At 47.6% G+C, this 15,437-nt stretch overlaps 1 protein-coding gene across 1 annotated transcript; it reads right to left on the bottom strand.

The window, feature by feature from the left end:
- Window positions 1-1,504: 1,504 nt before the first annotated feature.
- ADRA1B (adrenoceptor alpha 1B) lies at window positions 1,505-15,169 on the bottom strand. Its single transcript, XM_021541290.3, has 2 exons — window positions 13,954-15,169; window positions 1,505-2,728 (listed from the first exon to the last, which is right to left on the bottom strand). Exons 1-2 carry the CDS (start codon window positions 14,924-14,926, stop codon window positions 2,226-2,228), a joined length of 1,476 nt encoding a protein of 491 aa, XP_021396965.1. The 5' UTR covers window positions 14,927-15,169; the 3' UTR covers window positions 1,505-2,225.
- Between the last annotated feature and the right edge of the window lie 268 nt (window positions 15,170-15,437).

Here is a 15,437-nt window from a genome sequence, read left to right as displayed (position 1 = left end):
AGCTGTCCCTGTCACAGTGACATAAATGGGCATCACAGCCCTGTTTTCTCCCCAGGGACACTTGATTTATCCCCTCAGTTTAGTTCCAACCCAAGCAGACAAACCTGTTGTCCCGGGATCATTAAAGCTGCAACTTTTCAGTCCCTAAAAAATCAGAGTGGGTGCAAACATTTCAGGCTTCCACCGACATAAACCCAGCGTGGTGTGTACTGTGAGCTGTGAGGTGTTTCTTTCTGCCTCCCCAGGTGCAGGTGGTGTTTGTGTGATGCTCCAGCCCTGAGCTCTGTGTCCTGCCCTTTGGAATGTGGGAGCCAGAGAGCAGCTGGGGAGAAGGTGAGTAACTCTCCTGTGGAGTGAGTCAAGCCAGAATCCAGAGCATTCCCAGGGGGATGAGCTGGTCAGTGTGTGGGATAAGGAACACCGGGTGTGAGCACACCAATAATTCCATCCCATAATTGCTGTGATTATCTCCTGTGCCAAGCAATTTTCTCCTCATTTTTCTGAGGTGAAAGTCAAGCACACAAATCCAGAGCACAGAGCTCAGCTGCTGAATAGAAAGTTATTATTTTGACATTTTCCAGACTGGAACTGTACTTTGTAATACCAATGTCCTCTCCTCTCCACGCCACATTTGTAAAGATAATGGGAAGCTGCACTTCCAAAGAGCAAAGCATGCAGGATGCTCTCCAGCTCCAGCCTCATTCAGCTGGATTGGTTTTAGCATAACTCTTGTCACAAATAAGCAACACATTGAGAGCTGAGTGCACTGAAGCCTAATGGGTTTAATTTCTGTACAGCTGTGCTGTGACAAAGCTCCCCGAGCCATTCCAGCTGTGCCTCTCCACTGAGTGGCTCTGGAGCAGCCCCTCCTTAGGGATGAAGCTACACATGGCAGCTTAACCTGGGGAAATTCAGTGTTTTATGAACACCTTTGGTGCTAAATTGCAGCGATTCATTTAGAGAGGCAAATCTGTTTGCCCACAGAATGGATTCATCAGAAAGTTTGTGAATGAGCATAAAAAAGATACCACCACGTGCCACTGCCACTGCAAGTTCTGCTTGGCAAATTCATTTTGGCTGTAATAAAAAATGGGTTTGTCCCACATGATTGTGCCCTGGCCCAAATAGCTTTTCCTTTAAAGGAAAACATTGCATCAGAAGAAGGACTAACATAAGGAAGAGGGTGATTCGTACAGCCTCCTATGTCTGGCTTTGCCTGGTGGAGGTTGTAAAAGATTCCAGTGGGAAAATTGAAGGTATTCAGAAGAGATCTCATCTGGACAAGTCAGGTGGCCTTGCTAAAGTTCCATATTTTAAAATGGCATATCGGACTTTGTCCTCTGTAATCTTTGTAGTCCTTCCTTCAGATCCATGTGTTTTTCCACAATTTTCAAACTGACAAAGAGATCCTGGTGATGGAACTCCTGTAACTAATTCCTGATGGAAGAATTATGTGTGTTGGTGATGAGAGAAGCAACAGTGTCCCACGAGCCACAATGGCAAATCCATTGGCCATGAGTATTTTATTTTGTAGTGAGAATCCTGAAGAGGAATCATGGCTGAATTCCAGCCCTACAATAACAGGAGTAAGTATTTCAATTGTTGAGAAATTACTTTAATCATTGTTTTCCATCTCTAAAGTGCGAGTGTACAGCGATGTATGGAACAACTGGGAATTATGGGCAGAGCCAGGGACAACCTGGAGAGGAATGACCTCGGTGCATTCCTCATTGCTCCATCCATCCATCCATCCATCCATCCATCCATCCATCCATCCATCCATCCATCCATCATCCATCCATCCATCCATCCATCCATCCATCCATCCATCCATCCATCCATCCATCCATCCCTGGCACAGCTGGGCACCCCCACCCCTGCCCACCCCATGCCACCCTGTGTCCCTGCAGGTGTGTGTGTCTGTCCAGCTCTCCCAGGACACCTGCGGGGTCCGTGCGCCCCTCGCAGGGCGTGTGCAGGACCCTCGCTGCCCTCTGCTCCCGCTCCCGCAGCTTCTCCGGGAATCGCGGGGAGCACGGGCGGTCAGTCCCTGCCCTGGGCACTGCTGCGCCATGGAGCCCCCGTCCCTCCTGCTCCCTTCCCGAGCTCCCGGAGGAGCTCCGTGCGCTCCCGCGGGGCTGGCGCGGTGCAGGGCGGTGTCCGGCGGGCACGGGGCGCTCGGAGCCGCCCGTTCAGCGGGGCTCGCCCGCGGGCAGCGCTGCCGCTCAGGGCGTGCCCGGGGGCTCGTGGCCCGAGCCGCGGGGGCCGTGCCCGTTGCGCTCGGGCAGGAGCTGGAAGGTGAAGAGCTGGCAGTGGCCCTGCTGCCCGCCGCCCTCCCGGGCCGGGCTGAGCAGGGAGCTGCAGTTCCTGCACTCGTGCAGCGTGCACAGCTCCAGCTGCGGCTGGCTGATCCTGCTCACGTAGCCGGGGCTGGGCGATGCCGAGGATAAAGTCCTCTGGCTGCCGCTCAGGAAGCTGCCGCTGTCTTCCAGGGAATCCCTCCGGGCGTGTTCCAGGGAGCAGCGGTTCCAGTTTCTGTAGCTGTAGGGCCACCAGCCCAGCTGCTTGCGCCGGTGGCACTGGCATCTCAGGATCTGGATGAAAGCCCTCTTGAACTCCTTGCTGGAGCAGGGGTAGATGATGGGATTCAAGCAGCTGTTGAAGTAGCCAAGCCAAAAAATCACCTTGAAGATCGTTTCAGGGGGCTTCAGAGCCGAAAACAGGGATCCTGTCCAGGGAAAACAAGCAGAGAATATCTGAGATAAGGGACTTGTCTGCCTTTAGGAAGGGAACACGTTCATCAGATCACTGTTACAATCTGTGTCTTAAAACTCTTTTATGCATGTTGCTTTCAGTGTTGGTCTTCTGGTACTAAAATGTTATTTTTAAAGCTAATAAGGAAATGTTTCCCATCAGAAGGCTGAAGGAGCAAATAACTGATGAAGGATTAAAAAATAAGAAGCAGTCATTTTGGTTCTAGGCCCACACCTGCTGCAGGAACATCTCCTGATCCCAGGGACAGATCAAATCTCCCTTGTTCAGGCTGTTGCACGAGGAACACAAGGAGTAAGGCTGTGCCTTCCTCAAAGAGCTTTCAAAGGTCATTTTTAAAGAAAAGTGTTCCCAGAACCCCCAAAAAGAGCATTTACAGAGACACCTTAAAACTTCTAATGCATCCTCTGGCAGCTCCTGAATGCCCCTCCATTTACCCAGATTACTGTGAGAGTACAAACCTCCCGAAACCTGAAGTTAATTGGGGAACTTCCCACATCTCAGGCATTCACAAAAATGGTGTGACCCAAACCAAGAGGTCATTCTGCGAATACTTCCCCTTCCCTTCACAACCAAACAATTTCCCTAAGGAGGCTGCCCAAATGAAAAACTCACACTGGGGCATCCACTTCCTGTGCTTTCAGTGGTAATTGATCAGCTAAATTTAGCAAATGGGGCTGGAGAAAAGAATGTATGAGATTTTTATGGCAAGCAGAGCTGGATCTGTTATCCATCTGGGAAAACACCTCTGTGACCAAGGGAGTGGGGATCCAACTCTCTGACCAAAGAGAGAATTCTTTTATCAAGAACTAGAGTTAGGTTTGCAGAGTGTTTCAAATGGAAGCTGTCAGCCCAGTCTGGCTGGGAAGGAACCTTTTCCTCTGGTGTGGTTTCGGATTTGCTGGGCTGTGAAAGCAGCTGAGTCAGTGGTGGCTGTCAGGAGGGGCGGGATGTGATTCTGGGCACCGTTCCCATCTCACAGCAACGCAGAGGTCATGCCTGGGGCCTCAAAACTATGCAAGAGCACTTCCTCTGCTCCTGGGTAACAGCTCTGGGGTGCCAGCACAGCCAGCACAGCGTGTGTGGGGCCAGGGCTGGGCTGCACGCCCTGCACGGAGGGTCCTGTGCAGCCAGATCCCAGATTTCATCTGGCAGAGTTTGGGAATGGTGCCAGGGCTGGGCTGCACTCTCTGCATGAAGGGTCCTGTGCAGGCAGAATCCCAGATTTCATCTGGCAGAGTTTGGGAATGGTGCCAGGGCTGGGCTGCACTCTCTGCATGAAGGGTCCTGTGCAGCCAGATCCCAGATTTCATCCTGGCAGAGTTTGGGAATGGTGCCAGGGCTGGCTCTGCCATGGAGCAGAGGAGCTCAGGGTTAAATGGAGAGTTTAAAGGGATTTCCTCACGACTCTGCACTTTAGGGTTTTACAGGACTCCTGTAGGGTGAGCCCCTGTCCCTCAGGGCCGTGCTGCTGGCAATGATCTGTAGGGTTTGGCCAGAGCCTTTTCTGTGCAGCTGCTGCAGATCCTGCAGGTCCTGCAGGTCCTGCCTCTGTCCTGATGGATGCTGCAGGAATTACAGAGCACAACGTGTCCAACATCAGAGAAACCATAAAATGCATTTGAAAAATTTCCAGCGCACATCAAATCAGTGCAGCTCCCAAAAACTGTGTCTCCTGAATGTCTCAGGTGAAGGATTTGGTGACAATTCCTGGGATTCCATGGAATGAGCCATTACATTCTTATAAAGCTTCAGGAAAAGCTGATCTAAATTTATAACTGCAGTCAGCTGGGGAGGATGCTACTGAATCTTCCCCATGCTCACTGCAAAACCTTTGCAGGGTTTATTTTTAAGTGATAATTGGTAATATTTTCTTTCAGTTTAGAGAAAAAAGAAGTTCTGTGGCGTTACAAAACAGCTACAAAGCACCATAATGTACAAGGAACTTTTTGGAGCTTACACTGATAAATTTCTTAAATTGTTTTCTGGAATTCCTTTAAAACATGAATATTTTTTATCTCTTAAAGGGCAGTAAACTTCATGAAGTGGCTCAGGAGTCTCTATTTTTTTCTCGGGTGTAAATTTGAATCCACAGAGGTGCATTGAAAGGTCTGCCTTTGTCTGATACTGTAACAGCTGAAAATCTCTAAGACATTCCTCTACCAAATTTAAATATTTTTAGTCAGATGTCGATAGAGAAAATGCTATAAATAAATTAAATAAATAAATAAGGAATTTTACAGGCCAGATAAAATGAGTGGAAGTCTAGAGATGAAAACTGGGAACCAATGCAGATAAATGAGCCATGCTTCCTTAATCTATATCACACAAGAATTTACTCCTGAATGTCTCAGTTTTAAAACCTTTCTATTATTGTAGCTAAATGCTGATCTTTAATTTTATTTATTTATTTTAATTAAACTACAATACCTTTTATTTAGCTGCATTAACCTGTCAGGAGCAAACAAGTGTGGGCTGTTTTGATGCCTTGATAAGATGCTAAAGCAAAGCCTGCTGAACACACTTGAACACCCGACTGATATTTCCTGCTCTAATCTCCAATCACTTCCCCACTGCAGCCTGATAAGGAGATTGAATATTACCCTGTGCTGATTTAAATTGCTCTCTAAAATGCCTGGAAAATTTGCATGTGGCTCTCTCCTCGGTGATTTATTCCTGGTGGGGTGGCCAGAGGGATTTCCCTGCTCCAAGTGATTGCTCTCCTGGTGTTCCATGTTTAACAGCCTCACTCCAAGGGATGTGGATCTTCTGCTCACTTTTATTTCTTGGCATTAACCCTGTGATTTATTAATCACAGCACCACAATCTCCCTCTTACTGCACCACTGACACCAACGAGATTTTTGCAAAGCACAAGTGGAGTACAGGAAATATTTCAGAAAATTAGCTGGATCAGTTTGGAGGGATCAATTTTTTGCCCTCAGTCCCCAGGCTTGCTGGAGCTGTTGAGCTTGGAGATACACCGAGCAAGAGCAAGTATCATAAAAAGGAATGAAATATTTTATTCAGGAAGAACTGATTTCATTTATATTCTGACTGGCTCTTTATAATGAATGCTTTATTACAGAGAAAGTCAGTCAAGTCTCCTCAATGAAATTAGGGAACACTGTGGGAAACAATTTGCCATATTAATTCTCTTCACATATTCTGCAGAATATGGAGGCAGAGCACCACTGAGACATTAAAATTCAGAGTCCACTGGAGTCAGGGAAGTCCTTGAAACCCTTTGAAAAGGCTCATAAGGACTTCAGTGGACCTGGGAAGAGTCCTTAAAATATCAGGGTGGGACGGCTTAATTGTTGTACTCTTAATTAAGGAAAACTCTTCACTGAAGGAGGTTTTAATTAAACATTCATTTTTAATACGTTGTGGGTTTGATATCAATTAAGTATAATAAATTACTCATAGAATGATCAGTTCTGCTCTGAATTTGATACTTAGATTAGATAATAATTAGGGAGGAGTACTGTGAATTCCCTGGAGTTCAGGACAAGTCACTAGGGATGAATTTGGGGCTGTCGGGTGCTGTTTTCTGTGCCTTACAAAGGAATTGCATTTCAAAATCTTCTAAATCCAGTTTTGCTGAGATGAAAACACCTAGGGGGGAGTGTGTTGAGTTCCTTTCCAGTTTCTTGGAACAAATTCAACATCTGGATTTATTGCAATATAGTGGTGCAACAGAGAGAGTCATGTAAGGGCTTTGCTGTGTGCCACTGGATATTCCAGCTAGGAAACTGGAGATCCTGCATGCCTTTGCCATTGTTTGAAGGTTAAAGAGCCACAAAACATGAAACTCCTTCTCTCTATTGATAACAGGTTGAAAATGAGTTTTTCCTTGTTTGCACACCATAAAATAGAAAGAGAGAATTGGTAATTAGTGACTGGGTAAAGGTACCCTCAGAAGGCAATGCAAGGGCCAGTCTTCTTTCAGAGATTCCATTTTGGTGCAGATTGGAGCCATTCTGACTGGAGTTAAATCTGAGCTTTTCAAGAGAAAATTCCAAGGTTCTAAAAATTGCTCTGGTGAGGGAAAGCGCTGCAAAACACCAAATGGTAACAGCTGAGCCCAGAGCCAGGGAACACAGGAAACTTCACCAGCATCAACCCCCATCTCCATCTGTCCCCCAGGAGTCAGCTTGTGCAGAAATGAGCCTTGCTGTCAAGGAATCTGCTTTTTGATGGAGCTTTTCTCTGGGAAAAGTGATTGATCAGACCTGTGCTGTGACCAGCACAAGGCTTTCCAGGCTGGGAAGCTCCCTGTTCCTGCTGGGATTCCTGCAGGAACCACAACTCCTGGAAGCTGCTGGTGGCTGAGTTACATCCACTGTGTGCACAGCCAGCACAATCCTCCCTGCAGGAGCAATAATCTGCCCCTGAGCAGAGTTGTTGTGAGTTTAGAATGTGCTGAAAGGATGTGGTTGCCTTTTGTTTAAGCTTCCTGCAGCCCTTCACACCATGGGCTCAGCCAAGCCAGCGTGCCAAGGTTTTAGAGCTAATTGGATTTCTAAAGCTCCTGATTTCTTCCCTTCCAGCATCCAGTGTTTGTTTACATTCCCCTGGACTTATTTAATATAGGAAAAAACCCAAACAGTAGATATTTACAAACAGTAGATGATGAAGTGGAGAGGATAGTTATAAAACTAAGGGTTGGTCAAGCTGGGAGGCTGCTGGAGAAGAGGATTAGGATAACAGGGAAAACAGCTAGAAAACAGTGAAAAATGATCTTGAGAAACAAGGAGAGCATCCAAAATAAGCAGAATCAAATTCAATAAGGAAAATGAAAGGAAAACTGGATAAATTATAAGCATACAAATCTGATGGGGTTCCAAGTCCAGAAGCCGTCGTTCCCAGAGTAGTGACAGGTACATCATTAATATCCTGTAATTTTTTGGTTTAAAGGGACCTTAAAGCTCATCAAGTTCTACCCCCTGCTGTGGACAGGGACACTTTCCACCATCCCAGCTTGCTGAGAGCTCCAAAGTGTCCTGGTTGTGAGGAATTTATGTCCTAGGACTGACAACCTGTAGCAGATGCTTCATATTTCAGATGAACAAATCACTGCAATGAGAACAGCATGAACTCCATTCACAACGACTCAAATTTGAGAGCTTTTGAAGTGCTCCAAAATTAGAAACTTATCTGGAGTGGCCAAAATAAAACCAGGACTTCAAGGAGTACAGATAGGGATGAGATCTTTTCCTGAACCTCAGAGCTGCTACACCTCCTTGCATTGCAAGCAGTTGCAAGGCACAGCAGCTACATTTAATTTCTGAAGGGTTGGTGCCTTGGATTTAAACACAGAATTACTGCCCTGGGTACCACCTGTCAGCCCAGCCCAGCCCAGCTTTGTGACTTACACCACTGAGAGAACTCACCTGTGTTTAAACTATGCTGCCCTCAGATAAACCAAGATCAGTTTTGGTCAGAATCTTGTTCAGTCCCTAAAGCTGGCAGTGCACAGGGACATGAACACGGCATTATTATTGTTATTATTTAGCCCAAAAGAGTTACAGACTCCAGCAGCTCCTGACTAGACAGCACACGAACCAAGATTAGCCTTGTTTTGCAAGGGATTACCTGATTGAGGGAGTGTAGAAAAGCTAATCTGAGTCTGCTGACATTTCATTTATTGTACTTAAATATCTGCAATTACTGAGCACGCTCTGGTGTTTCCTCTCCTCCTTGCTTCTGCCTGACAGCTGAGCCGATCTGCCTTGGCCATGGCTGGTAGGAAACAGCTCCAGCATGGAGCTGAGCACTGCCACAGAGGTACTGGATGAATTTCCAGTACAGGTTCTGTCTCTGGTCCCTCAGAGATGGATGGTTCTTGCTTTCCCCTTCCTAGGGCCTGCCTGGAAGCCCATCAAAACAGCTCCACACCTTGCAGTGGGTCCTGCAGGATTGTTTTAGTACAGGTGTGAAAAACCTCCTTTGGTCCTGGCAATATTTCAGCTAGAGCACCTGAGACCCTGAGCTCTGGCCTCAGGTGCTTTAGGAACACCTGGATTTGTGTCCCTTTCCTCAGTGCTGCTCCTGTGCCCCCCAACCTGAGCAGCTCGAGTGTTTGCAAACCCCTCTGGGGTAAGGACCTAATGTCCAACTGCCCTGCTAAAAGCAACATTTCCTCTGAGACTCCCTTCCCTCCTGCCTTTGATTTCAAGAGTTGGGAGATTTCCTCTCATTCCCAGTGGCTCAGTCCTGATTTTTTTCCCTTGGATCTCTCTGACCCAGGAGCTGCTGCCATCCCAGGGGCTGAGGAGCCAGCACTGGGTGATTTCTCTGTGGTTTTCTCTGCATTGCTCTGTGTATTTGTTTCTGTGATACTGACCACTGTAGGATTTCCCTTTGTTCCTTTGACAAAAAAATCCAAAGCCTACAGAGGAATTACCCAGGAATTTGTGCAGTTTCCCCTACTTTGATAACAACTTTGTCCTAAACCCCAGACATCTGTAAGTGACTGGTAATTGATACCCTTTGCAAAGGAAAGGCTTAAACCAGGGCTTAAGGGAGGCTATTTCAGTAGGAAAATAAATCATCCCAAAGTAATCTGGTGCTCCCCAAGTGCCAAAACACTCTGTGCTGCTCAGTGAATGCCCTCAGATGTTTGGTTGTCCAGTTCCTGCTGTCTCCTGTCAACTGAACTTTGCACCAGGACTGACCTGCCAGATTGCCACATCTCATTAATTTAGCTGAGTTCTGTAACTATAAACTCGAGGTCATCAATTCCAGAGAGCTGCACTGGTCAGGGAGGGGAAGAGGAGGCAAATGAGGTGAAGATAAGCCAGGCCTAGAGCCCTGCAGAGAGCAGAGCCCAGTGGCACCAGACCTAAAGCCTGGAAGGGTTTCCCATGGAAACCAAGGGGCCTAATTTGGTATTCCCAGAGGCTGGCCTGACGTAACATAAATCCACATTCTCTACTTAAACAGCATTTTATTTTAAGAATAATTTCGTGTTGGCTGACCTGCAACATGCAGAACATTTTATTTTTTGTTACTTACAGAGAAATTACCAAAGCCTGATCCATAGTGACAGTCCCACCAGGTTCATCTTCATCCTGGGGCTCTTGGGACCTCTCCCATGTCAGTTAAGTTCCAGAGGTTTTATTTTTCTTTGAGGATTTGTGGGAGCAGGCTCTGAATTGGGCAGTGGATCCTGCTCTGATCTCCACTGGAATGATGCAGCAGGCTGGGGCAGTGCCCTGGTTAAGTGCCAGGTGATTTTTCCCTCTGGGAATGTCTAGGAGAAGACTGAGAAGTCTGCTCTGATATCTCAATTTACAGGAGTGACACTAAACCTCTCCTTATACAATCCTTCATTTTGTATTCATCTTTTAAACAAAGGTATTGACATAAAATTGGTCACTCCATTGTTTAAAGGAGGGAGTTTTAATGGGTGTTATCTTAGTTCTGCAGGGCTCTAGCCTTTAAATAAAAAGAATCTTTTTCACTCATCATTTATCAGCAATGAATATTTAATGTAGTCCTGCTGCCTAAGGAAGAATTTGTATGAAAGGGATGAAAAGAAACATTTATTTAAAAAAAACAAGATATTTACTCCTCAAAGATGAGTCACTGAATTTATGGGCCAAGAAGTTGTCTCAAAGACACAAATGTCTTTAGTTTATTTTTTATATTGAATCACAAACAATTTTGAGTGGCAGGGTGACTGTTTGCACAGGCAGGGAGCTTTTATAAATGTACAGCCAGGATGTTCTGAAGTTCAATTGCTGCCTGGAAAGAATATCCAATACAGGAATAACCCAAATTTCTCACACAATTCTCTCTGATCCCAGTTCTGCATCCCCAGGTGCTGAAGGCAGCACAGCTCAGTGCCCCAGACCTGACTCAAGGTAATTCAGTGCTGAGAATTTAATGCTGCTCAGTGCCTGTGGTGACAAGGCTGGAATGCCAATCTGCACTGGATTCAGAGATTTCCTTGGGATTTTGGCTTGAAAAAGCTCTGGAAGCATTGATATGATTTCTTTTCATTTTCCCAAGCAATCTGCCTGCTTTCAGCACCACAGCTGTTCCCAGGCATAGCTGCCACCTGATGGAATAACCCTGGGCTGGAATATCAAATGGGGAGCTGTGGAATACACTGAAATGCCAGACTGCAAAAAGAATAATTTTGCCTTGGAAACTCATGGAATTGCTGAGAATGCCAAGGAAACTCTGCTACGTCTAAGTAGATTTGTTCAGACCTGGGGCTGTGGTGCTGCAGAAATAACATTTACCAGCTTGGCAAATGTTTTGTGCTTGGATCCACAGAAATCCAGAGCTGCTTTGCCAATACCCTCCTGCAGAGTCATGGAATTACTGAGGGGAACAGGGGGTAGATAAATAGAAACAGAAATAGCAGTATGCAGATGTGAGGGTGTGATTTGGGTTACTGGGGCAAACAGGATGTGTGAGGAGGAGAAGCTGAGGAGGAAGCCTGTCCTTGCAGGAAGGGGAGCTCTCTCAGCTGGACAGCCCAGGGACCAGTGGAGAGCTTGGAAAGCATCAGCACCTTTTGGATTCTACAGTTTGCCTCTCCCAGGAATTGATTTCACACCACTGGGTGCTTTCTAAAGGGCTTTTAAAAGCATTTCACTGAATTTTGTGTCTTCAAGACACAAAGCAAAAAATTCCTGCTATGAAGAGTGCAGCTCACAGCTCCTTAGGAATTCTTCCCCCTCTGCTGCAGTTGAGAGCAGCTGCATTGTGCACGTCAGGAAAGGGACTTTTCCCACCTGTGCTAGTGAGCAATGCTTGAATCATGCCTGACATCCTCAATTGGCTCTGCACTGATACATAGAGATAAAAATACAGGGCTTGGACAGGACTGCATCATACATTTAAAAAGAAAAATCAGGGACAAGGGATAAACCAGGCTAACCCTAGTCAGCAAAGCAAAGGGAAAATACTCCCAGTGGAAATGTATTTGGATCCTGGGTGCTGTGGATCCCTCCGTCCCCCTTTTTCAGCTAGAGGGTTTCTGACAGAAACAGGATTCCAGCAGTTTTCTGGCACTGCCAAGAACTCACCCCTGCAGCTCTTCCTGCCCTCAGCTCTGGGTGCCAGTGCCCCCAAAATTGGGGGTGTTGGGGTGACAACCTGGGCTGGGGTCCCCAGCTCTGGTTTGTTCCCCAGCTCTGGCTTTGTCTCCAGCACTGCTTTATCCCCCAGCTCTGGTTTGTCCCCCAAATCTGGGTTTGTCCCCAGCACTGATTTGGTCCCCAGCTCTGGCTGGTCCCTAGCACTGAGTTTGTCCCCAGCTCTGGTTTGTCCCCCAGCTCTGGGTTTGTCCTCAGCACTGATTTGGTCCCCAGCTCTGGCTGGTCCCCAGCTCTGGCTGGTCCCCAGCACTGAGTTTGTCCCCAGCTCTGGTTTGTCCCCAGCACTGAGTTTGTCCCCCAGTTCTGGTTTGTCCCCAGCTCTGGATTTGTCCCCAGTTCTGAGTTTGTCCCCAGCACTGGTTTGTCCCCAGCCCTGGTGCTGTGCTGGAGGCTCCAGCCTGTCACCCACTGCTGCCTTGGCACAGTTTACACAGGAGATAAAATCATATCCTGGCAAGCAATCAGTTCTCCCTCAGATGGTTTAACAGCCTCTCACTAAAGCTCCCAGAGAGCCCAGGAGATTTGAAACAACTCCTCAAAGGGAAAGCTGACACTTTTATGGGAGCTGGTTGGTGTGTCCCTTTGTTCCTGTCCCTGTTTTTGCTGGGCTGCTCCACACCTGAGCTGGGTGAGGGGTGGCAGTCCTGGCTCCAGCCACCCACACACATGAGCTGCTGTGTTCACAGCTGCTTTTCTTCCTTCAGTAATTCAAAATCAAGGAGGGCATCTGCTTTATCAGGGGATCATGACCTACTGTTACAAATCTCATACTGCTGCATATGGTGGAAATACATTTCTATCCACAGCTGGGTATTTTTGCTTGTTTTATATTACAAACTTCCTTTAAGAGCCAGCACAAGGACTTAACTTCAGTAGTCAAAGAGAACTTTACTCACTGTTTTCCTTCTGTTTGGAATTTTTTACATCCTTAATGTGACCTTTATGCAAGTCTTGAGTCATAAAGATTTTAAAATTCAGTATAATAAGCTAGAGATGACAAAGTTGCCCTGCAGTAGCTGAAGCAGTAAAGATTCTTAATGATAGAAAAAAATTATAGTTTTATAATACTCCACCAGGACCAGGCTGCTGAAGTCAGTTTAGTTTTCTACAACAATCTCTAAAAATATTCGCTTACCACTCAATCAGAAATGTTTTGGTTTGGTAACTAAGTAAACACAAATACAGAACATTAATAAAGGCTTTTTCTCTCCTTTATCCGTCTCTTTCTATAATTAGGCTGCCAGATTGTCTCAGAGAAATTAATTTTGGACAGATATTTCTGAGAGCTCAGTAACTGAATATCTTGAGATACTCCCCTTCAGAGGTAGTGCTAATATTAAAAACAATACAAGAACATTTCACAGCTTTGGGGATGCTGAGTAATATGTTAAAGCTATGTCAATGCTTGAACAATATTTTGAAGTTGAAAGTGAACAAAGTGGCTGCCAAGAACTCCCATGGCAGTGTCCAAAACGCCTGCACAAAGAGCTGCTGATACCAACGAGCTCCTTCCTTGGGATCTGTGGGATCTCCTTTGCTTTTGGGATTTGATCAGTAATGTTTGAACTCACAACTAGAACTTTTCAGCTTCCTGAAGCTCAGGGGAGTTTTGCCCCTCACAATTAACTGAGTTCATTTCCAGTTAGGGCACCTTAAAATGACAAACTCCTACAGTGTTATAACCCAAACCTGGGGCACTGACCTGAACCCCCAACATTGCAGCTCCCTGGTCTCATCTAGGATTTGGGGTAAAGCATTTTGGTAATGTTCTGACACCTACTTCAATACAACAAAGGGGATTTAAGGTATGAACCCTGGAGATATTGTCCCCGGGGTGACATGGGCCCTGAGGACTGCAGGTGAGCAGCTTCGTGCAGCTGCACACTTCCCAAAGTTCCAACTTTGCACATCAGGAGTTCCCTTCCTTTCATTCCCTTCCTTCCACCTGCTCACTGCAGCTCTCCCAACAGTATCTCCTCCTCATCCCTCTGATTCCTTTCCAAGATATTTCTGTGGGACCCAACAAACCCACCCCGACCTCTGCCCTCGCAGCCCCAACTCACCCAGTGGCAGGACAATGAAGAAGGGGAGCCAGCACAGGATAAACATGCCAACCACAATTCCCAACGTCTTGGCCGCCTTCTTTTCTCTGGAGAATTTTAAAAGTTTGAAAGCTAAGGAGTTCCTGGGGTTGTGACCCTTGGATTTGGTGTTGTTCAAGGATTCCTCGTGAACGTGCTTGTAGTGAATCCGTAAGGTCAGCTCCTTGGAGTTGGACATTTCCTTCATCACCCCAGCTTCCAGGTTCCTGGTAGTCCTTTTGGCCACGATGTAGACGCGGCAGTACATGACTAGGATGACGATTAAAGGGATGTAAAAGGAGCCCAGGGAGGAGAAGAGGGCATAGAAGGGCTCCTCGGTGATCCGGCACTCCCTGTCGTCCTGCGGGGCCGGCTCCTTCCAGCCCAGCAGAGGCCCGATGGAGATCACCATGGACAGGACCCAGACACCCAGCAGCGCTAGAATCGCCCTTCTCCTGGTGACCAGCGTGGGGTACTGCAGGGAGTACCGCACCCCGATGTATCTGTCGATGGAAATCGCACACAGGCTCAGAATAGAGGCTGTGCAGCACAGCACATCCACGGCTGCCCAGATGTCACAGAATATCCTCCCCAAAACCCAGTAGCCAAGCACTTCCAGCGTGGCAGAGAACGGCAGGACGGTGAAACTCAGCAGCAGGTCTGCTATGGCCAGGTTAACGATGAAATAGTTCGTAGGGATTCTTAAATGTCTATTGCAAGCCACTGAGAGAATTACCAGGATATTGCCTATGATAGCAAAAAGAATAAAGGCACCGAGGATCAGCCCCACAATGATCGCCCTGCTGGTGGCCAAGGCAGGTGAATCCAGGTCGCTTCCCGTCTCGTTGGAGTTGTTTGTGGAAAAATTGCCATAATTTAGTGCAGAGCCTTTGAAATATCCCGGTATTGATGTATTGGATGTATCACCAAGGTAGGTATTCATCTTAAAATTCATCCTCCATAGCAAGCTGGGGTCGCGTCCCTCGGCGAGTCAGCTCAAAGTCATCTCTGGACCCGCCAAGTGGCTGCAGAGCCGCGGGCAGGGCGAGCAGGAGAATTCACGGTCCCGGGGAGCCGCAGCCCCGGCACGGAGCGCCCGCCCGGCCCGGGCAGCCCGGGGCAGCCGCAGCCGCCCGCACGGGGCTGCCCCGGGCTCCGGCACTGCCCATCGGAGCCGCTGCCCGCGGCAGCAGCCGAGCAGCAGAGCAGCAGAGCAGCAGCAGAGCAGCAGCAGCAGAGCAGCAGCAGAGCAGCAGAGCAGCGGCAGAGCAGCAATCCTGCCCGGAGCCGGGGGAGCTGCGCTGCTGCCGTGCCTGACACGGGGCGGGCTCTGCGCTGGCCCCGGAGCGACCGCGCCGGAGGCGGAGGGACAGAGGGACAGGGACAGAGGGACAGGGACAGAGGGACAGAGGGACAGGGACAGAGACAGGGAGACAGAGGGACAGAGGGACAGAGGGACAGAGGGA

The sequence above is a fragment of the Lonchura striata genome, chromosome 13 (genome assembly GCF_050655825.1).
Source record: "Lonchura striata isolate lonStrDom1 chromosome 13, ASM5065582v1, whole genome shotgun sequence".
Classification (NCBI taxonomy): domain Eukaryota; kingdom Metazoa; phylum Chordata; class Aves; order Passeriformes; family Estrildidae; genus Lonchura; species Lonchura striata.
This window is presented reverse-complemented; position numbering and strand designations above follow the sequence as displayed.